The sequence below is a fragment of the Pelodiscus sinensis genome, chromosome 1 (genome assembly GCF_052426305.1).
Source record: "Pelodiscus sinensis isolate ZL-2025 chromosome 1, ASM5242630v1, whole genome shotgun sequence".
NCBI lineage: Eukaryota > Metazoa > Chordata > Testudines > Trionychidae > Pelodiscus > Pelodiscus sinensis.
In genome coordinates, this window is record NC_143052.1 from 328,412,596 (window position 1) to 328,435,416 (window position 22,821).

At 47.0% G+C, this 22,821-nt stretch overlaps 1 protein-coding gene across 2 annotated transcripts in view; it reads right to left on the reverse strand.

The window, feature by feature from the left end:
- The window catches only part of DEUP1 (deuterosome assembly protein 1), a 99,786-nt gene extending 87,158 nt beyond the window's left edge, over positions 1 to 12,628 (reverse strand). Inside the window, exons 1-4 of one of the 2 annotated variants that reach the window (XM_025182940.3) lie at positions 12,355 to 12,628; positions 11,540 to 11,610; positions 7,342 to 7,513; positions 1,729 to 1,824 (exon numbers count right to left, since the gene is read on the reverse strand). In XM_025182940.3, the coding sequence (XP_025038725.2) occupies positions 1,729 to 1,824; positions 7,342 to 7,513; positions 11,540 to 11,583 (312 nt within the window). In that variant the 5' untranslated portion in view covers positions 11,584 to 11,610; positions 12,355 to 12,628. The remainder of the gene's footprint in view (positions 1 to 1,728; positions 1,825 to 7,341; positions 7,514 to 11,539; positions 11,611 to 12,354) is intronic. The other variant, XM_014571845.4, reaches the window with a different exon arrangement.
- Between the last annotated feature and the right edge of the window lie 10,193 nt (positions 12,629 to 22,821).

The window sequence follows — 22,821 nt, forward strand, 5'->3', positions numbered from 1 at the left end:
CATTAGTTTTGTAGCTTGGAGTGGAAAACAGAGAAAAACTAAGAAAAAGGACAGACACAGAGCACAAACAAACAAACAAAAAACAGGTTGAACCTCTCTAATCTGGCACTTTCTGGTCTGGCAACATCCGTGGTCCAGTATGATTTTAGTTAGCTGGATGTCCACTTATCACTGGTGTGGCCAACTTTCCCACAGTCCCAAAAAAATTGTTTACACTCCCTGTCCTGGCTCTCAGTGCTCTATGCTGCTATTTAGCTCTAATTTACCCCTAAATGTCTTCTAAGAGCCCAGTAAGCAGCTGAAGTGGTAGACAATATTGACCTCTTGTGGTTTGGCAAACTCTATGGTTAGCACCGGTCAGGTACCGAGAGTGCTGGATTAGAGAGGTTCAACCTAGGGGTGTGAAAGTGTAAATGTTTACATGGTTAATCAATGAGCCTGGGTTCATCAGTTAACAGGCAGGGTTACACACAGGACTCCCCCCACTTCCTTCATGCTGTTGCCTCCATGCAGAATGCAGTGGGGTAGGAAGCAGCTTTATGGAAAATTTTCAATGGTTACAAATTTCCTACAGTTACACATTTACTTGAATAAACACATTTTAACAAATTCAGACTTCAACCTGTAGTCACAAAGCAAAAAATGAATCCAATCTGATGCCTCCTCCTTCCAGGTTCCTCTTGTTTTTATACCTCCTGTCTCATGGAAAATCATCAACCTATTCAGAGCTGGAACTATGAACGTAAAAACTATGAGACTGTTTCCAGAACTTTCCAGTAGTCTTCATAACACAAATAATCTTAACTTAAAAACAAGACAACCTTGAGCCATCTAAAACATGTCAACAGAAAGACAGTTCTTAAATCAATATTTCCTGTGTGCATCAGCTTCTAATTATCATGACTCTGATTAAGTGATTTTAGCCATTTATTGTACAATAAAACCTGTGTTATCCAGCCCGCTCAGGGATTAGGGTGTTCCGGTTATCTAAAAATTCTGGTTATCTGAGGGTCCCATCAACCTAGGAAAAACCAGAAAGGACAAGCACAGTGGTGCACAACCTTTTTGGATCTGCGACCCCTGTGCTGCAGGGGCTGCCAGCTGCCCGGCCCAGCCTCACGCAAGCTGGATCAAAGCATCACGCCGCATGGCCGTGCCCAGCCTCACACCAACAGGATCAAAGCGCCATGCAGCTGCACACAGCCCCTGGCTGGCTGGATCAAAAGCGCTGCGCTGCACTGCACGGCCATGCCCAGCCCCCGGCCGGCCGGCCGGCCAGATCAAAGTGCCGCGACATGTAGTCTCACCAAGCCCCTACGAAATTTGCCGGTTTCTAAAGTTTTCCGGATAGTTAAGTGCCAGATAGCGCGGGTTATACTGTACCTAGTCCATAACCCACAAGTCTGACAGAGGCTCTCTCCATGTCCTTTGGTCGCATTTTGTCACAATAAGTCCAATGCGGAGAAGTAGATTCAGAGTTCTCCTTATAGAAATAATAACTACACCCATGAAAGCAGATATAGTTACCAAAGTTTAAAAGTGTGACATAAATTACCATTCATAAATCCATAAAGACACATCTATTAAATTATACATTAGAAACATTTTTAGAAAATAGCTATGGAAAGATAAAATGATAAAGTAAGTTTGGAAAACAGTTCAAAATCTACTAAACTAACCTGAAAATACTGAACCAGTGTAAAATACGGAATCTGACTTTGTCCTTACTTGAGACTTCAGTGCTTGAAGTTGAGCTTCAAAATCCTGAGCCATCTCATATTTAGTCTTCTGCAAGGTGTCTAATTTCTGTCGAAGTATCCCTACCTACATTTAGAATAAATATTCATTTTTACAACAAATAGTCCTGTGGCATCTTAGAGACTAACAAAAATGTATAAGATCATGAGGATACGTCTATACTGCAACCTTTTTCCATAAAAGCTTACGCAAATGATGCGCGGAGTAGAATATCACCACACTTCATTTGCATAATTAATTAGGGGCCATTTTTGCACAAGAAGCTTTTGCGCAAAAAGGAGCTGTGTAGACGGTTCCTTTTTGCTCAAAAAACCCCCTCTTGCACAAGAACCATTCTTCCTCATTTTTTCAGCTGTGTAGATGCCTCATCAGCATCTACACAGCTCCTTTTTTGCGCAAAAGCCTCTTGCACAAAAATGGCTGCTAATTAATTATGCAAATGAAGCATGGTGATATTCTACTCCGCGCTTCATTTGCATAAGCTTTTGCGGAAAAAGGCTGCAGTCTAGACATAGCGGATGCAGAGGGATGCAGATTAGGCAGGTCGACATTGCAAATGAAGCGGGGATTTAAATATCCCATGCTTAATTTGCATAAAAAGGGCCGCCGTTTTTGCTGACTCAGCACTTTGTTGGCAAAAAGCGGCAGTCTAGAGGGGGATCTGTTAAGAAAGAAAGCCTTTTTCCACAGATCCCTTATGCCTCCTGCAAGGAGGTTTATAGGATCTGTGGAAAAAGGCTTTCTTTCTCAACAGATCCCCCTCTAGATTGCCACTTTTTGCTGACAAAGTGCTGAGTCGGCAAAAACAGCAGCCATTTTTATGCAAATTAAGCACAGGATATTTAAATCCCTGCTTCATTTGCAATGTCGACCTGCCTAATCTGCATCCCTCTGCCGACAGAGGGATGCACTCTAGACATACACTAAGTGTCCTATTCATAGCTTTTGATGTAAAAATGCAAATGTCAAAGACGGAGAAAATCGGCTTTGTATCCACCTTTATTCAAAGGTGATAGTGTCAAATTTGTAAATGAATTCTAGTTGAGCAGTCTCTCTCTGTAGTTGGGTAGTAAAATTCCTTTGTAGAATGGCTACTCTTAAATCCATGATTGAGTGTCCAAATAGGTAAAAATGTTCCCCTACAGATTTATGTGTATTACCATTCTTAATGTCTGATTTGTGCCCATTTGCTTGGCTGTAGACAATGAATTCTGTGATGTTCCCTGGATGGCAGCTAGAGGCATGTAGGTAAGAATAGTGGTCAGTTATTTTCTGGTATAGGGTGGTGTTTATCTGACTGTAGTGTCAAGGAAGTGGATCTCTTTTGTTGACTGGTCCGGGCTGAGATTGATAGTGGGGTGAAAATTGTTGCTGAGGTAGGTTGGTGTTATGTGACTGTAGAGTCAAGAAAGTGTATCTCTTGTGTGGATTGATTTATTTTTACTGTTTTCAATTAATTTCTACGTCCCTCTTACGTGCTTCCAGGTAAGGAAGGCAACCATTGTTATATTTCATGTTAATATTTTAGAAAGACAAAATTGTAAATAGGACTGTTGCAACTTAAGATATGTTTTATTGTAATTATTTTAACTAAGGTTGTGAATTAACTCACGTGATTAACTAAAAAAAAGAAACGTTATTAATCATAGTTTTAATCACACTGTTAAAATATATATAAAATTTTTTTTAAAGGACAATCTTTCTAAAAGCGCACCAAAAGAGTAAAAATAAAGTTTTCAGCTACCAATTTAGGAGAAAGATTAGATAGCTAACAGTTAGCAACTACCTTGAATCATACTTAGCCATCTAATCTTTCTCCTAAATTGGCAGCTGAAAACTTTATTTTTACTCTTTTGGTGCGCTTTTAGAAAGATGGTCTTTTAAAAACATTTTTATATATATATTTTTTTCTTTTTGGTCTTTCTCCTCCATACACACTGTGGGATTATTGGCTCCCCTCCCATACACACATACTCTGGGGATGCTGCCCTTCCCCCAACTCTGGGGCTTTTGCCCTCTTGGCTCTGGGGCTGCTGCCCCCCCTTGGTATTGGACTTCTGCCGGTGGGCTGGAAGCCGGAGCCGTCGGGTATGGCCCACCTTGTTGGCGGCCTGCCAGGGGGGCCGGGAGCCGAAGCTGCCAGCACAAAGGCACTTAGGCCGCCTGGAGGAGCTGGTGGGGGTGGCCTGGTGGGGGATCAGGGAGCCGGAGCTGTCGGGGGCAGCCTGCCGAGGGAGCTGGAGCTGGTGGGGACAGCCTGCCAGGGGGGTAGGGATGTGGAGCTGGTGGGGGCAACTTGCTGCGTCATCCACAGCTGAGCCAGGTGACAGAGCATGCCTGCGAGAGCTTGTGCGGGCAGCTGGTGTGTGCGAGGAGGGATAAATTGAAAATCCCATGACAGACAGACAAGAACGGTGATGGCTTAATAGAAAGATTGTCTAAAAAGATTGTCTAATAAAAATATAATATACAGGCAGTCCCCGGGTTACATGGATCCGACTTACATCGGATCCCTACTTACAAACGGGTTGAGGCAGCCCCGCACTAGCTGATTTCCCCCAGTAGACCACGGAGACGCGAAGCTAGCGCGCCCCCCAGCAGACCAGGGAGACGCGGAGCGGCTTTTCTCAGCAGACACCTCAGCTTGAGAATAAAGGACTGAGGGAAGTGAGGTGTGGGAGAATAAAACTGAGCTCTGGAGAAATGTTTGGCTAGAGTTTCCCCTACAAGATGTACCAGTTCCGACTTACATACAAATTCAACTTAAGAACAAACCTACAGTCCCTATCTTGTACGTAACCCGGGGACTGCCTGTACTTCGAAATTTATTAAATATTTTGGATGTTCTTCTAAATTTCCACATATATTGATTTAAATTATAACACAGAATACAAACTTTATAGTGTTCTGTGGCCAGGTCTCTGGCGGCTGAGTAGCCTCGTGACTAGGTTATTAAATAAGCAAGTGGAAGAGGGGGTGGATGCTGGCCCTCTGCACCCTATGATCCTGGCTTAGGAACACTGAGTCACTCCCTGTTCAAGTCCTTAAGTTTGGGGCATGGCACCAAGAGTCCAGATTCCTCTTAGTTGGGGCTTTTTAGTAGTTTCCCCCCTTTTCCCAGAAAGTAGGGTGGGGTCTTACTTGCTCCCATGGCTGCTGAGTGGACAGGCTCTGGTTCATGTCCTTAGACCACTGAACTGGGTTTCTGCCTTCTTGTTAGTTAGCTTCAAACTGAGTCAAGCTCCTCCCTTTTCTCCACCTATCCATGCCTGGCATTGGTTGCAGGTAAAGCAGGGTGAAAGTAGCTGAGCCCAGAGGCTTTCTTTAATCCTTTGGACACTAGGCCCTCCTTTCTCTGCTCTCCTACATGCTCACTTTATATTATTTTTATTACAAATATTTGCACTGTAAAATGATAAAACAAATAGTATGTTTCAATTCACTTCATACAAGCACTGTATTGCGATCTCTTTATCATGAAAGTGAAACTTAGAAATGCAGACTTCTTTACATAACTGCACTCAAAACAAAACAATATAAAACTTTAGCATCTACAAGTCCACTCAGTCCTACTTTTTGTAAGTTTGATTACATTTATGGGAAAGAATGCTTCTTGCTTCTTATTTACATTGTCACCTGAAAGTGAAAACAAATGTTCACAAGGCACGTTTGTAGCTGGCATTGCAAGGCATTTACATGCCAGATATGCTAAATATTCGTATGCCCCTTCATGCTTTAGCCATCATTCCAGAGGATATACTTCAATGCTGATGACACTCGTTAAAAGAAAAATTGCATTAATTAAATCTATGACTGAACTCCTTGGGGGAGAATTGTATGTCTCCTGCTTTTTTACCCACATCATCATCATCATCATTATCATCAACAACCATGGGCTCAATGCCTGTTGGGGTCCGATACCTCCCTCACTATTTCCTTTCATCTTTCCCTGTCCAGTGCACAGTAGCTTAGTTTCTGTAGACTAGCTCCGCACCAATCTACTATATCATCTACCCATTCTCTGTGGGGTCTGCCTCTCCTATTCGGACCATCCATTATGCCGAATACCTTTTCGCTCGTCATTCATTCTGCAGATATGCCTGAATAGCTGTAACTTCCATTGTATAACCTTCTGCAGTAGGTTCTCTTTCAGATGTTTCTTCCTATATAATTCCTCGTTGGTGACCTTCTGCATCCATCCTATTCTCAGGTTATTTCTATAACAACTCCTCTTGAATGCCAATATCCTTCTCTTTGAATTTTTTGTTATCACCCATGTCTCACATCCATGCAACATGCTGCTAAATACACACGTTTTCAAGATGCTCAGCTTCGTTCCTAGCTAATTGCTTTACTTACCCATCGCCTTCAAACTCACTCTTGCTTTCACTATTCTAGTCACTATTTCCTTCTTACAGTCTAGATCATATGTCATGCTGCTCCCCAAATACGTGAACTTCTCTATGTTCTCTGCATGCTGCCATATATTTCATGTTATAGCAGTTTTGGATAATGACCCCATTACGTTTGTTTAAAGAACACTTTCACTGCACATTTGACAAAACACAAAGAAGATGCCATTGTAAAATTTTTAAAGATAGCTCTAGCACTCAACTCAAGGTTTAAGAATCTGACATTACTTCCAAAATTGTAGAGAGATAAGTTCTCTCAGAAGGTTTAAAAGAGCAACACTCTAATGCAGAAATTACAGAACCTGGACCACCAGAAAAGAAAATCAGACTTCTGCTGGTGGCATCTGAATCAGATGATGAAAATGAACATGTGTTGATCTACACTGCTTTGGACCATTATCAAGTAGAACTCATCATCAAAATGGATGCATGTCTTCTGAAATGGCAATTGAAGCACTAAGGCACATATGAATCCTGACTGCGTCTGATACATAAATATGACAATGGCTACAACAATGCAATGTAAACACATGCTTTAACTTCCATGTGACATTATAAACAAAGGACAGACAGCATTATCTCCTACAAATGTAAACAAACTTGTTTGTCTGAGCAATTGGCTGAACAGGAAGTGTAGGACTGAGTAGTCTTGTAGGCTCAAAAGTTGCATATTGTGTTGTTTTTGAATGAAGTCATTTTTGTGTACATATTCTACATTTGTAGGTTGAACTTTCATGATAAAGAGATTGCACTACAGTACCTGAAATGAAGGAACTGAAAAATACTAAAAGCAAAGCAAAACAAAAGCAAACAAACAAAAATTCCAGTAAAATTAAACTCATAAACATTGTGGCAACAAAATGTAAGTAAGTAAGTATCCCACCCTGGGCCTGTCTAAATGACAGGCGGCATTTTAATTGTGGATAGTGAAAAAGGTAAAATTGCACCTTACTGCACAAATCATCTTTCATGTATGTATAGAAAAATCACATCTTTTCATTAGTGACAAAAATAATTTTTTGTTAATTTTTACTCCTATTAATTCTGCAGAGCTAACATAGCCAAGAGTTTGCGGGTTTGTATTCTGATGTGATAAACTGAACATTTGTAAAGCATGCTATTAACTAACTCATACCGTTAAATGCTTTCTTATAGGAGATGGTGTTATTACCTCTTGACCTTTCAGATCCAACTTGCTTTGGGCATTTGCTAATTCTTTATCCCGGATATCCATTCTTGCCTCTAAAGATTGCACCTTCCTTTCCCATTCAAGTTTCTTGTTGTTTACCATGATGTCAATTTGATGAATTAATTCCTGAAGCTCAGCTTCACATGGAGAAGCTCTAATAATATAAGCATACATATTTTTCAAATACAGATTTAGAGAGAAAAATATTTTTATTCCAATTACTGTAACTTGTTATTTAGTATCCTATAAAACATCAGGTCTTTAGGGTTAGGGGCAGGAGAGGAAGAGCCTTAAAGCTAAAGGGTTACTTCAAACAGACAGAAACCCAGTTTATGATTCTTGCCTTAGCTTCAAGTTAGAGTTGGAAGCCACAGTATTTTTTTTAAAAGCCCTAATGCATGGCAGTTCCAACATTTATTTTGGACCTCATTCCAAGTCCACCATCAATTTGGCATGTTATTTGAACATAGACATATGTTATTTGGACTACTGTCAAAAAATCAGTGCAACAATACTAGCCACACAATAGCTCTGCCGTATGAAAAAAATAGTTAAATTAAAATTGCAATTTTGTCAGTGTGATTAAAATTATTTTTGTCAGAGTGATATTTTACCCTGCATATCTGATAGTAGGTCAAAAAATAATATACTTTGGTAAATAGTAAACTTTCATTTCCACCGAATTCCAGCTCTCAAAATCCCAAATGTGGAGACTGCCAAACTAGATCCTATCAGTCCAGGCTTTGATTATACAACCATGATAGCGGTTTTCAAATATCTAAAAGGGTGTCACAAGGAGGAAGGAGAAAATTTGTTCCTCTTGGTTACTGAGGACAGGACAAGGAGTAATGGGCTTAAAGTGCAGCAGGGGAGGTTTAGATTGGACATTAGGAAAACGTTCCTAACTGTCAGGGTGGTCAAATATTGGAATAAATTGCCAAGGGAGGTGGTGGAATCTCCCTCTCTGGAGATATTTAAGAAGAGGTTAGATAGACATCTGTCAGGGATGGTGTAGACGGAGCTTGGTCCTGCCTTGAGGGCGGGGGGCTGGACTCGATGACCTCTCAAGGTCCCTTCCAGTCCTATTATTCTATTATTATTATTCTATTATTAACCTATAGCTAATATAATGGTTCCCAACCTTTATTTGCTGGAGCTCTGAGGACTCTGAGGGTATGTCTACACTACCCTCCTAATTCGAACTAGGAGGGTAATGTAGGCATACCGCACTTGCAAATGAAGCCCGGGATTTGAATTTTACAATCAATCTTACAATTTGAAATCCCTTCTCGTTCGAACCCTGTGCCGCGCTACACGCGGCACGGACTAGGTAGTTCGGACTAGGCTTCCTAGTCCGAACTACCGTTACTCCTCATTCCACGAGCCTAGTCCGAACTTCTGAACTACCGTTACTCCTCATTCCATGAGAAGTAATGGTAGTTCGGACTAGGAAGCCTAGTCCGAACTACCTAGTCCGTGCCACGTGTAGCCGCGCAGCACGGGGTTCAAACAAGCAGGGATTTAAAAATGGCGGCACCCAATTTATGCAAATGAAGCCCGGGAAATTCAAATCCCGGGCTTCATTTGCAAGTGCGGTATGCCTACATTACCCTCCTAGTTCGAATTAGGAGGGTAGTGTAGACATACCCTCAGATAGTGCTCCCTGCTGCTCCCATTGGCTGGCATTCCAGTCCTCCCCACCACTATCCCACCCTGGGGCTGGAGCACACAAAATCTACTAGCCTGGGGCCCCCAAAGCTTTGGTGTGCAAGGAGAATGTGGGGAGTGGCTTTGTCTTTCTCAGTCAGGGGCCACATCAGGGAGGGTTTGGTTTTTCTTTTTTGTTTCTCTCTTGTACACGGCTCCTAACTGATTTTTATGTGGGTCAGCGGCCCCAATCCAAAAAAAGGCCCCCATCCCTGTTCCAGAAGTTTGCAAATGGGGCCCTTAATTATTTGCTCCACTATCTTGCCAGGTACAGAGGTTAAGCTGACTGGTCTGTATTTTCCTGAGTTGTCCTTATTTCCCTTTTTTTAATAGATGGGCACTATATTTGCCCTTTTCCAGTCTTCTGGAATCTCTCCCTTCTCACTCATTGCGCTACAATTTCCCAGAAATTGAAAATCTAAATTGATTGTAAAATGCTTAAAACACATAAGTTTGTATAATCATGAAAATGTAAATAGATACAAATGAAATGTTTTAAAATAAACAACAGCATTATCTGTCAAACTATAAAAATCATGAATTCTCAAAAACCTAATTACATTAGTCAGAGCTCAGTTATTTAACAGTTACACTCCTTCCATTATCAATATACATATGTGAATAGGTGATTTGTGTATTTTGAGTGATTGTAGCAGTGAAATAATCTTCATTATTTTGCTAACTCTTATATAATTTGTCTTGCTAATGTTGAGGGAATATTTTTCCCTAAGATATTAATGGCTAAATGTATGCAGTGCTAGTCACAGTAACTATACATATTAAAATCTTTAAGAAAGAGTAGTATCTATTTATTAAACCAGCAATATTTTGGCTGACTGATTTTTTTTATTGCCAAAGGAATTAGTCTATCATATGGCTAAAAATTTACAAACTTCCAACTTTTAAATCAAAACTGCTTTTGATGCAATGTGAATAACTGCAAACATGTCTGAAATCTCATTCAAAGCTGTTAAACCACCAGTTGATAAAATAAAGTAAAAAATTACGGATATGAATGAGAACAAATTTGACCCTTAAAATATCCTTTCAATTAATTTTAAAATACAGTCTAAAACAATATATTTGATTTAAAAAAAGTTGAGGTTGTTGTGTGACATCACTATACTTGCCTATCAGATCATTTACAAAATCTAAGCATATATAAGCAAAGAACAATAATTCAAGATATATGGAACCACATATGTAACTTAACGGATTTTAAATATATTCTATAAAAACATAAATGTTATTCTTTTCAACCATAAACAATCACTTATTTCAATACAACAAAGCAATGTTTATTCTTATCTATGTCATTTTTAATGTGTAATATTTGTATATTTTTTTACATTTAAAATACTATCAATTATATTTGTAGATAGAATATTTTTATAAAATACCTATACATATTTGAGATTAACAATGCTATATATGTTGCTTTATGGGTAATCATATAGCTTTTTTATTTATAAATTATCAGCCAGATCATTAGTTTGTTCTCTAACCCATAATAAAGGAAAGTCAAAATCTCTTTCTTGGTTTTCCTGTTGCTTTGGAAGGGAGTAAACTATACCAGGTCTCTATATTTGTCATAATGTATTTTTCCTGATGCATCAACAATACTACTCCATGTTTGGAAACAAGTTTATATGCACTTTGAGGACAGGGACAGAGTAGTTTTGTGAAGCCTGCTTCCCTTGCATACAGAAAGCAGAGATAAATGGCACTGTAGAAAAGAGAGCAAGGATGCCTTACAACCCCTCTGCTCTCTTCTAGCAGTGAGCAGGATGAGGCATAATCTGACTGTATGTATGTAGATTTGTATTTGAATGTGATGAATATCTCATTAATGTGTACATATTCAAAGCCAGATTTTGCCAACCTTATGTTAAGTAGTACAGTGCTTTGCAACAAATCTTATTGTTTTAAATGGTACTATTTGTGTCAGTAACTAAGGGGCTCACGATCTAACACATTTATATTTCTTCTTTAGAAAGGTTGTGTACTGAGATTAGAGATGAAAGAATGCTATTTATTTTGTGTCAGAGGTAAGACTGTTCTATGTGATGAAAAGTGCATTTCTTAATACTTGATAAAAATGTGTTTATATTTATTAAGAGTTTGGATTTTGTGAGCAATTAATTGGATATCTATACTTTAAAAAGCAACTTTAACTGCTCTTTTAAAAACAAATTTCAGAAAATTTGTAGGTCTTCAAAAAAATAGCTCACACATCTCTCTTTTGTCCATATAAATTAAAACAGTTTTAAAAATCGAAATAAATGACAGACAGGAAGTAGATTATTAAATTACCATGGAGTGATCTGTGCTGCCCTACCTAATAGTGACTACTAAACCATAACAGACATCGAAAAAAAAAAAAAGAAAGGCACAGGAAAATAATCATCTTAAAACTTTACCACTGTAAGTTCTACATTCTTAAAAAAAAAAACCAATTCCAGTCAGTGCTTACCGAACCACAGATTGTTCCTGCAACACTTGCAATTTCTGTTCCATTTTTCCCTCTGTATTATTTTTTTTAATCTGCCAAAAACAAACATGAAATACAATAATTTAGGCTTGTATGTGTATAATTATACAGCCATTCACTTCATGTGGAGTCCTTCAACTTCTTTTAGATTTTGTAACTTTTAAGTTACAAATATCCCATGCACACTGAATTGTGGAGTAGCTCTGTGGAATAGCTCATATTGAACATGGCATTGGAATTTGAAGTAACACAAATTCAGTTGACAGCAGCTGTGGGAGTTGATGAAATATTGGGATTTAGAGGAGCACTGGCTCTGTTGGGTCAGGTGAGGAAACTGTAGGGATAGAGCAGTCACCTCTCTATGGAAGAGAGGGCATGTCAGTTGGGGTTGAAAGCTACTCAATCATGTGGTGGCAATAAGTGGAGAAAGTGTGAAATAGGGGCTTGGAGGAGTCCTAACTCTGTACTAATCAGTTGGAGAAATCCTGTCAATAGGGGTCAAAGCATCCATGGATTCACAGGACACCCAGGTTCACAGAGGTTCTGGATTGATGGTGAGGACATTAATGGGGGGACAGGCACCAGTCAGGGCGGGATGGCACTGCCATGGGAGGAAGCCCCAGGTCTATGGTGGCAAGGCCGAATAAAGGTGATGGAGGCACTGCCTGGCAAGCGGCCCTGGCTCTGTGGGAGCAGGGGCTCGTGGAGGGGAGTCTGGCGTGCACACAGGGGCAGCCTGGCTCTGTTGGGGCCAGGGCCGGTGGAGGTGAGGCTGGCACCGACGTGGGGGCGGATACCTGGACTGTGGCAGTATCGGGCGGGACATTCACGCCGGGCGGTTGAGTCACCTCCAGCCCCGCAGCCTTCCTGCGCTGCTTCCGACCCAGCGCGGACCAGCTCTCCGCTCTGCCTGATGCGCTCTGCTCCCGCGGGCGGGTAGGCGCCGGCCTCAGCCCAGCCCCAAAGCCCGGCGCTCCCCACCCACCCGCGCCGTCCCGCCCCGGCTCCCGCCACCCCGCACCCCGCGGCGGTTACAGGACAGGCCCGGCGGCTTCTCCCGTTACCAGGGAGACGCGGAAGGCGGCAAGAGGCGCGTGAGCGGGAAGGGGAGGGGGGGGCGGTCCAAAGGGGCGGGCGGCACTGGGCTGAGGAAAGAAGCTGCGACGGGATGGGGAGAGGGTCGGGCTCAAGGTCAGAGAGGCGGGGCCGGGGCCGGAGCCGGTTCAAAGAGTGAGGGCACCGGGCGGTGACAGACCGAGCACGCTGGGGATGAGACAGGCCCAGAGCATCCGTACCCGGCGTGGGGAGCAGCCGGCTTCATCAATGAACATCTAGGGGGCCACTTGACTCATTTAGAGGTGCACGTGCCCCCCTCATGCCACCCCTCCAACATGCCTCACCAATGAGCAGGGCTGTGAGAGGACGGGGAAGGGATGGGCTGAGTGTGAGGGGACGGGGCAGGCAATGGCAGGGTTGGGATGGGGAAGGGATGGGCTGAGTGTGAGGGGACGGGGCAGGCAATGGCAGGGTTGGGATGGGGAAGGGATGGGCTGAGTGTGAGGGGACGGGGCAGGCAATGGCAGGGTTGGGATGGGGAAGGGATGGGCTGAGTGTGATGGGACGGGGCAGGCAATGGCAGGGTTGGGATGGGGAAGGGATGGGCTGGGTGTGAGGGGACGGGGCAGGCAATGGCAGGGTTTGGATGGGGAAGGGATGGGCTGAGTGTGAGGGGACGGGGCAGGCAATGGCAGGGTTGGGATGGGGAAGGGATGGGCTGAGTGTGAGGGGACGGGGCAGGCAATGGCAGGGTTGGGATGGGGAAGGGATGGGCTGAGTGTGAGGGGACAGGGCAGGTAATGGCAGGGTTGGGATGGGGAAGGGATGGGCTGAGTGTGATGGGACGGGGCAGGCAATGGCAGGTTTGGGATGGGGAAGGGATGGGCTGAGTGTGAGGGGACGGGGCAGGCAATGGCAGGGTTGGGATGGGGAAGGGATGGGCTGAGTGTGACGGGACGGGGCAGGCAATGGCAGGGTTGGGATGGGGAAGGGATGGGCTGAGTGTGACGGGACGGGGCAGGCAATAGCAGGGTTGGGATGGGAAAGGGATGGGCTGAGTGTGAGGGGACGGGGCAGGTAATGGCAGGGTTGGGATGGGGAAGGGATGGGCTGAGTGTGACGGGACGGGGCAGGCAATGGCAGGGTTGGGATGGGGAAGGGATGGGCTGAGTGTGACGGGACGGGGCAGGCAATGGCAGGGTTGGGATGGGAAAGGGATGGGCTGAGTGTGAGGGGACGGGGCAGGCAATGGCAGGGTTGGGATGGGGAAGGGATGGGCTGAGTGTGACGGGACGGGGCAGGCAATGGCAGGGTTGGGATGGGGAGGGGAAGGGATGGGCTGAGTGTGACGGGACGGGGCAGGCAATGGCAGGGTTGGGATGGGGAAGGGATGGGCTGAGTGTGAGGGGACGGGGCAGGCAATGGCAGGGTTGGGATGGGGAAGGGATTGGCTGAGTGTGACGGGACGGGGCAGGCAATGGCAGGGTTGGGATGGGGAAGGGATGGGCTGAGTGTGAGGGGACGGGGCAGGCAATGGCAGGGTTGGGATGGGGAAGGGATGGGCTGAGTGTGAGGGGACGGGGCAGGCAATGGCAGGGTTGGGATGGGGAAGGGATGGGCTGAGTGTGATGGGACGGGGCAGGCAATGGCAGGGTTGGAATGGGGAAGGGATGGGCTTAGTGTGACGGGACGGGGCAGGCAATGGCAGGGTTGGGATGGGGAAGGGATGGGCTGAGTGTGAGGGGACGGGGCAGGCAATGGCAGGGTTGGGATGGGGAAGGGATGGGCTGAGTGTGAGGGGACGGGGCAGGTAATGGCAGGGTTGGGATGGGGAAGGGATGGGCTGAGTGTGAGGGGACGGGGCAGGCAATGGCAGGGTTGGGATGGGGAAGGGATGGGCTGAGTGTGAGGGGACGGGGCAGGCAATGGCAGGGTTGGGATGGGGAAGGGATGGGCTGAGTGTGAGGGGACGGGGCAGGCAATGGCAGGGTTGGGATGGGGAAGGGATGGGATGAGTGTGAGGGGACGGGGCAGGCAATGGCAGGGTTGGGATGGGGAAGGGATGGGCTGAGTGTGAGGGGACGGGGCAGGTAATGGCAGGGTTGGGATGGGGAAGAGATGGGCTGAGTGTGATGGGACGGGGCAGGCAATGGCAGGGTTGGGATGGGGAAGGGATGGGCTGAGTGTGAGGGGACGGGGCAGGCAATGGCAGGGTTGGGATGGGGAAGGGATGGGCTGAGTGTGATGGGACGGGGCAGGCAATGGCAGGGTTGGGATGGGGAAGGGATGGGCTGAGTGTGACGGGACGGGGCAGGCAATGGCAGGGTTGGGATGGGGAAGGGATGGGCTGAGTGTGAGGGGACGGGGCAGGCAATGGCAGGGTTGGGATGGGGAAGGGATGGGCTGAGTGTGAGGGGACGGGGCAGGCAATGGCAGGGTTGGGATGGGGAAGGGATGGGCTGAGTGTGAGGGGACGGGGCAGGCAATGGCAGGGTTGGGATGGGGAAGGGATGGGCTGAGTGTGAGGGGACGGGGCAGGCAATGGCAGGGTTGGGATGGGGAAGGGATGGGCTGAGTGTGATGGGACGGGGCAGGCAATGGCAGGGTTGGGATGGGGAAGGGATGGGCTGGGTGTGAGGGGACGGGGCAGGCAATGGCAGGGTTTGGATGGGGAAGGGATGGGCTGAGTGTGAGGGGACGGGGCAGGCAATGGCAGGGTTGGGATGGGGAAGGGATGGGCTGAGTGTGAGGGGACGGGGCAGGCAATGGCAGGGTTGGGATGGGGAAGGGATGGGCTGAGTGTGAGGGGACAGGGCAGGTAATGGCAGGGTTGGGATGGGGAAGGGATGGGCTGAGTGTGATGGGACGGGGCAGGCAATGGCAGGTTTGGGATGGGGAAGGGATGGGCTGAGTGTGAGGGGACGGGGCAGGCAATGGCAGGGTTGGGATGGGGAAGGGATGGGCTGAGTGTGACGGGACGGGGCAGGCAATGGCAGGGTTGGGATGGGGAAGGGATGGGCTGAGTGTGACGGGACGGGGCAGGCAATGGCAGGGTTGGGATGGGAAAGGGATGGGCTGAGTGTGAGGGGACGGGGCAGGTAATGGCAGGGTTGGGATGGGGAAGGGATGGGCTGAGTGTGACGGGACGGGGCAGGCAATGGCAGGGTTGGGATGGGGAAGGGATGGGCTGAGTGTGACGGGACGGGGCAGGCAATGGCAGGGTTGGGATGGGAAAGGGATGGGCTGAGTGTGAGGGGACGGGGCAGGCAATGGCAGGGTTGGGATGGGGAAGGGATGGGCTGAGTGTGACGGGACGGGGCAGGCAATGGCAGGGTTGGGATGGGGAGGGGAAGGGATGGGCTGAGTGTGACGGGACGGGGCAGGCAATGGCAGGGTTGGGATGGGGAAGGGATGGGCTGAGTGTGAGGGGACGGGGCAGGCAATGGCAGGGTTGGGATGGGGAAGGGATTGGCTGAGTGTGACGGGACGGGGCAGGCAATGGCAGGGTTGGGATGGGGAAGGGATGGGCTGAGTGTGAGGGGACGGGGCAGGCAATGGCAGGGTTGGGATGGGGAAGGGATGGGCTGAGTGTGAGGGGACGGGGCAGGCAATGGCAGGGTTGGGATGGGGAAGGGATGGGCTGAGTGTGATGGGACGGGGCAGGCAATGGCAGGGTTGGAATGGGGAAGGGATGGGCTTAGTGTGACGGGACGGGGCAGGCAATGGCAGGGTTGGGATGGGGAAGGGATGGGCTGAGTGTGAGGGGACGGGGCAGGCAATGGCAGGGTTGGGATGGGGAAGGGATGGGCTGAGTGTGAGGGGACGGGGCAGGTAATGGCAGGGTTGGGATGGGGAAGGGATGGGCTGAGTGTGAGGGGACGGGGCAGGCAATGGCAGGGTTGGGATGGGGAAGGGATGGGCTGAGTGTGAGGGGACGGGGCAGGCAATGGCAGGGTTGGGATGGGGAAGGGATGGGCTGAGTGTGAGGTGACGGGGCAGGCAATGGCAGGGTTGGGATGGGGAAGGGATGGGATGAGTGTGAGGGGACGGGGCAGGCAATGGCAGGGTTGGGATGGGGAAGGGATGGGCTGAGTGTGAGGGGACGGGGCAGGTAATGGCAGGGTTGGGATGGGGAAGAGATGGGCTGAGTGTGATGGGACGGGGCAGGCAATGGCAGGGTTGGGATGGGGAAGGGATGGGCTGAGTGTGAGGGGACGGGGCAGGCAATGGCAGGGTTGGGATGGGGAAGGGATGGGCTGAGTGTGATGGGACGGGGCAGGCAATGGCAGGGTTGGGATGGGGAAGGGATGGGCTGAGTGTGACGGGACGGGGCAGGCAATGGCAGGGTTGGGATGGGAAAGGGATGGGCTGAGTGTGAGGGGACGGGGCAGGTAATGGCAGGGTTGGGATGGGGAAGGGATGGGCTGAGTGTGAGGGGACGGGGCAGGTAATGGCAGGGTTGGGATGGGGAAGGGATCGGCTGAGTGTGACGGGACGGGGCAGGCAATGGCAGGGTTGGGATGGGGAAGGGATGGGCTGAGTGTGACGGGACAGGGCAGGCAATGGCAGGGTTGGGATGGGGAAGGGATGGGCAGAGTGTGACGGGATGGGGCAGGCAATGGCAGGGTTGGGATGGGGAAGGTTAATGGAGGGATGATAGGAGTTACTATAGAGAACTTTCTGGGTGTCTGGCTGGTGAGTCTTGCCCACATGCTCAGGGTTTAGCTGATCGCCATATTTGGGTTCGGGAAGGAATTTTCCTCCAGGGTAGATTGTCAGAGACCCTGGAGGTTTTTCGCCTTCGTCTGTAGTATGGGGTACAGATCACAGCTGGAGGATTCTCTGCATCTTGGGGCCTTCAAAGTATTTGAAGGCTTCAATATCTGAGGCATAGGTGAGAGGATTATTCTAAGAGGGGTGGGTGAGATTCTGTGGCCTGCACTGTGCAGGGGGTCAGACTAGATGATCATAATGGTCCCTTCTGACCTTAAAGTCTATGAGTCTATGAGTCTAAGAGATGGGCTGACTGTGAGGGGACAGGGCACGCAATGACAGGGTTGGGATGGGGAAGAAAGCGGCTGTGTGCGGGGACGGCAACAGGATTCCTGGTCTCCTGGGTAATATTGGGGGAGGCTGATACCCTGTTCCCAGAAGAAGTGGGATCTTGATCTGAAGGGGCGGAGCTGGGGCAGCCAGCCTCTAGTGCCTCCTGGACAATGTGACACCTCATCCCCATACTTACTCTCAGAACTGGCAAGATGGCATGGCATGGGGTTTTGCTGCACACTACGTGGTGCTGCAGCGGCAATTCTAAAGGGGCTACTGCTCCAGCCACCATCTCTGCCACCCCAGGCCATTTAGAAATGTTTGGGCCCAGGGCCATTTCCCCCTTGACATCCACACGGCAGGCCTGTCTGAATGTGAGGTGATAAAGCAGGCAATGACAGAGTTGTGATGAGGAGAAGAAGGGGTTGAGTGTGAAGAGACAGAGCAGAGTTGGGATGGGGAGGAAAAGGGACTGAGTCTGAGGGGATGGGAAGGATTCTGACAAGGTTGGAAAGGGGAAGAGAGGGCTTGAGTGTGAGGATACATGAAGGCAATGACAAGATTGGGATGAGAAAGGAAGGGGCCGAGTGTGAGGGAACGGGATTGGCAATGAAAGATTTGGGATCGGAAAGAAAGGGGCTGAGCATGGGGGTCGGGGCAGGCAATGGCAGGGTTGTAATGGGGAAAGAAGGGACTGAGTGTATGGGGAGTGGGAAGGAAATGTCAGGATTAGAAAGGGACCGAGTTGTGATGTGACAGGGAAGTGAATGACAGGGTTGGAATGGGGAAGGGAGGAACTGAGTATGAGGGGATGGGACAGGCAGTTACAAGGTTGGGGTGGGGAAGGAAGGGCCTGAATGTGAAGGGATGGGAAAGGCAATGACAGGGTTGGGATAGGGAGAGAAAAGGGCTGAGGGTGTGGGAATGTGGAGGGCAATGATAAGATTGGAATGGGGAAGGGAAGGGTTAAGTGTGAAGTGAAGTGGCAAACCATGGTAGGGTTAGAATGGAAAGGTGAGGGGGCTGAGTGTGAGGGCACAGGGCAGGCAATGCCAGGCTTAGGATGCGGGAGGGCGGGGGGCTGTGTGAGTGTTTGGGGAAGACAGTGAGAAAACTGGGATGGGGAAGGGAGCAGCAGAGTGAAGTGATGGGGTAAACCATGATGAGTTTGGGATGGGGAGGTGAGATGGCTGAGTAGAACGGTTTGAGGAAAGCTTCATTGCCTGCCCTGTCCCCTCACCATACCGATTCTGTCATTGCCTGCCCTGTGCCCTCACATCACAGGGTTCAGATGGTGAAGGAATAGTTTTGAGTGGGGACAGGGCATGGTAGGCTTTGGGCTGAGAGGTCAGGGAATGTCAGGGCTGAGAACCTCAGTCTTTGGCATTTCAACCTCATATTTGTCCTCTGTAATGCAGCCTGTTACACAGAATTAGTAGCCTGACCCTTCACACCCTGCACAGTTGGTACTGGGTTGGGATGGGGCATGAAAGGCAGGGGCAATTTCAGTTCAGCAATGACTAGCCCATAGTTAAGATGAGTTTTTCTCTCTGTGCCTGTGCTGTGGAGAATTTCATTTTGTTATAATATGTAAAATCCTCCCTCTCTCAATTAAAATATGTTTACTTTCAGCTTCAATGTGCGTAATGAAAAGGGAAAGTAAAAAGACAAAGAATGCTGTTATTAGTGGATATTTTCTTTCTCCATGAGTAACTATGCTACTGAAAAATAACCGGAATTATTTTTCAGCTAATTATGCAAATAATTCATTGTTGGATGTTACTTATTTTTACATTTTTATGGAATTCAATTGGATGTAATAGCATGTCTTTTTAGTTTGAAAAACACTTTCAGAATCATGTTTCAGTTTTTTAAAATATATGATTTTCACTTTCAGATTTAGTTTTTATGTCCTTCCAAATTCCAAGGAGCCTTACTACAAGTGAATGTCCAGTTTACACTATATTTCTAGCAAAATTTTTGGTAATGTTGGCAAAGTGATCTGTAAAATAAATGCACCCAGCTTTTGTTTTGCTTTGTTTAATCTAAGTTTATCTAGCTGTCTTTCACATTTTCTGTCAGTTCAAGGGATGTTCTGTTTGGTTTATTTTCTACCAGTTTTGTAGAGGCTGGTAGTCCTTCAGGTCCTTAATCAAATCACTTCCTTCCTAACCATGTTTTTTATGAAAAAGTCAATTTTTAAAGACTGGCTAATATTAAAATAGATGCAAAACTTCCAAAATATTTGCTTCACCCCTCCATCCCAATCTTTAGCTCAATGTTCACTAACAATGTCTCATGGGACCATTAATTTTCTTTTGAAGCTTCCACAATGGTCACTAAAAATTATATTTCCACTTCAAAAATTAGAGTTCACTTAGTTTTTCTATTTTAAAAATGTATTTTCATCAATATTCTTTTTAAATAATGTCTTAGAAATGCCTCATGCTACTATCATGTACCACTTTTGACATATTTACATAGTGCAACAAAATTAGTTTCAACTGACCAAATCAAGCTGCTTTTTTTACTGCATAATTGAAGTGTTTGAAATATTACTAGTCATGGCTCAAACTCTGGCTTTTTACATTCGTCTTGTTTAAACACCTTTAGAACACCTTTAAAAACACTTACATTCAGAAAGATTTCAATTGATGCCTGGAAATAATTTCACAAATTTAAATGCCAGCAAACGTTAATTATTTAATTATCGCTTGTTTTTGTTATTTATTTTAATGCTCAGTTTTCAACCCACACATATGAATTTCTTTCCAAAGTAACCAATCATTCCAAAATTTCATTATCGCACTTTCTATTTGGATATAATTTTTCAGGGAATTTTGAGGGGCAAACAGAAAAATAGTGTTAAAATTATAAGATGAGATTTTTCAAAGCTGCCTAGGGAGCTAACAAGAAGCACTATTATCATTGAAATCAATCAGAGTTGTACTTCTAAATCTCCTACATGCCTTTGAAAAACTCAGTCATGTTGTCTAAAAATGTCCTCATTGGTTTTTGTTCATTTTTGTTCATCTCTCCAAAATAGCTTGGCTAAAAAACCAAAATTTGTTTTGTATTATTGGCCTTACTAAGAGGAGATGCCTTGGTCTTTGAAGTGATGGGGTCTGGAGGAGGAATTGCAAAGATAGGGTATGTCTACACTACAAAGTTAATTCGAACTAACAGATGTTAGTTTGAATTAACTTTGATAGGTGCTACACTAGCGCTCCACTAGTTCGAACTTAATTCGAACTAGCGGAGCGCTTAATTCGAACTAGGTAAACCTCATTTTACGAGGACTAACACCTAGTTCGAATTAGCTAGTTTGAATTAAGGGCTGTGTAGCCACTTAATTCGAACTAGTGGGAGGCTAGCCCTTCCCAGCTTTCCCTGGTGGCCACTCTGGGCACCACCAGGGAAACTCGTCTGCCCCCCTCCCGGCTCCGGATCCCTTAAAGGGGCACGGGCTGGCTACGGTGCCCGTGCCAGGTGCAAGCCTGTCAGCACCAAGCCAGCAGACCCTGCACCTGGCACGGCTCGAGCCAGCCACCCGCTGCCACCCAGCCCTCCGCCTCTTCCTGGGACCAGGCTGGCGGCTCCCGGGAGCCTGCCCGGGTCCGCAAGAGGCGGGCGCCCGCCTGGTCTAGTGCAGAGATAGTGGACCTCATCCATGACCTCCGCACTAGGCACAGTAAAGTGTCCATCTAGGGCAGGATAGCTGCCAGCCTGGCCACCCAGGAGCAGGTGTGCATGAAAATCAAGGGGGTCCACTGAGACCCCCGACCCTGAGCCCTGAGCTTACAATGGTCGTACTGGGTCAGACCAAAGGTCCATCTAGCCCAGTAGCCTATCTGTAAACAGCGGCCAACACTAGGGACCCTGGAGGGGATGGACCGAAGACAATGACCAAGCCATTTGTCTCGTGCCATCCCTCTCCAGCCTTCCACAAACTTTGGGCAGGGACACCATTTGTACCCCCTGGCTAATGCCACTCCATGGACCCAACCTCCATGACTTTATCTAACTTCTCTTTAAACTCTGTTATAGTTGTAGCCTTCACAGCCTGCTGCAGCAAGGAGTTCCACAGGTTGACTCTTTGCTTTGTGAAGAAGAACTTTCGCTTATTAGTTTGAAGCCTGCTACCCATTCATTTCATTTGGTGTCCTCTAGTCCTTCTATTATGGGAACTAATGAATAACTTTTCTTTATGTACCCTCTCCACACCACTCATGCTTTTATAGACCTCTATCATATCCCCCCTCAGTCTCCTCTTTTCTAAGCTGAAAAGTCCCAGTCTCTTTAGCCTCTCTTCATATGGGACCTGTTCCAAACCCCTGATCATTTTAGTTGCCCTCCCCTCTCCCACCCTCTCTCTTCCCCTCTCCCACCTCCTTTTCCCAGTCTCCCCCAGTTTTGTTCAATAAAGAGAGTTTCTATTTTTGAACACACGTGACCTTTATTTTGTACATCAGGAAGGGGGGTTAGGGAGGGTTAAGTGGAAGGAGGTGAGGGAGGAATGGGGTATGAGCCCGCGATGGGGAGGACTGGGCTGGCTCTGCGGGCTTCTCGGGGTGGAAGCTCTCCTGAAGCCCCTTGATTGACCCCCCTCCCCTCCCGGATGGCAGCCTGCGGCAAGTGCGGCCGGGCTGATGGCCGAGTGCTGTGATGTGCCGAGTGTGGGCACTCAGGGCACTCCAAGCCAGGACTGCTTTGCAAGCGGGGAACCCCTGAGAACTGTCTGTCCGGGGTGGGGGTCGGGACCCTTTAAGTGCAGCCCTCGGCTAGCCTGAGAAAGCATCTCCATGCTCTAAGTCCTCCTCTGATGCCCTGCCGGCACTGCTTCCGGCCATCCTTAAGTGTATGTGTGGAAGACAAATTATTCTCTTAAAGTTTCCTGCATGTATGAATTACAAGAGACTCATGATGGCGTTTAGCACTTCTTTTATTACAGTGTAGCTATTTACATTGTTGTTGCTAGTAAAGCACAAAACAACTCCACTGGTTTACAATAAAAGTGTCTTCTGAGGATGATTCTCAGCTTAGCAGTGTTACAGTGTTTCCAGTGCTACATAAACAGCAATGTGCTTTGGGTAACATGTTTTGCTGATCAGAAAATGACAAATTCTTCTAGGTATTTGTCAATGATTAATGAGAGAGAAAAG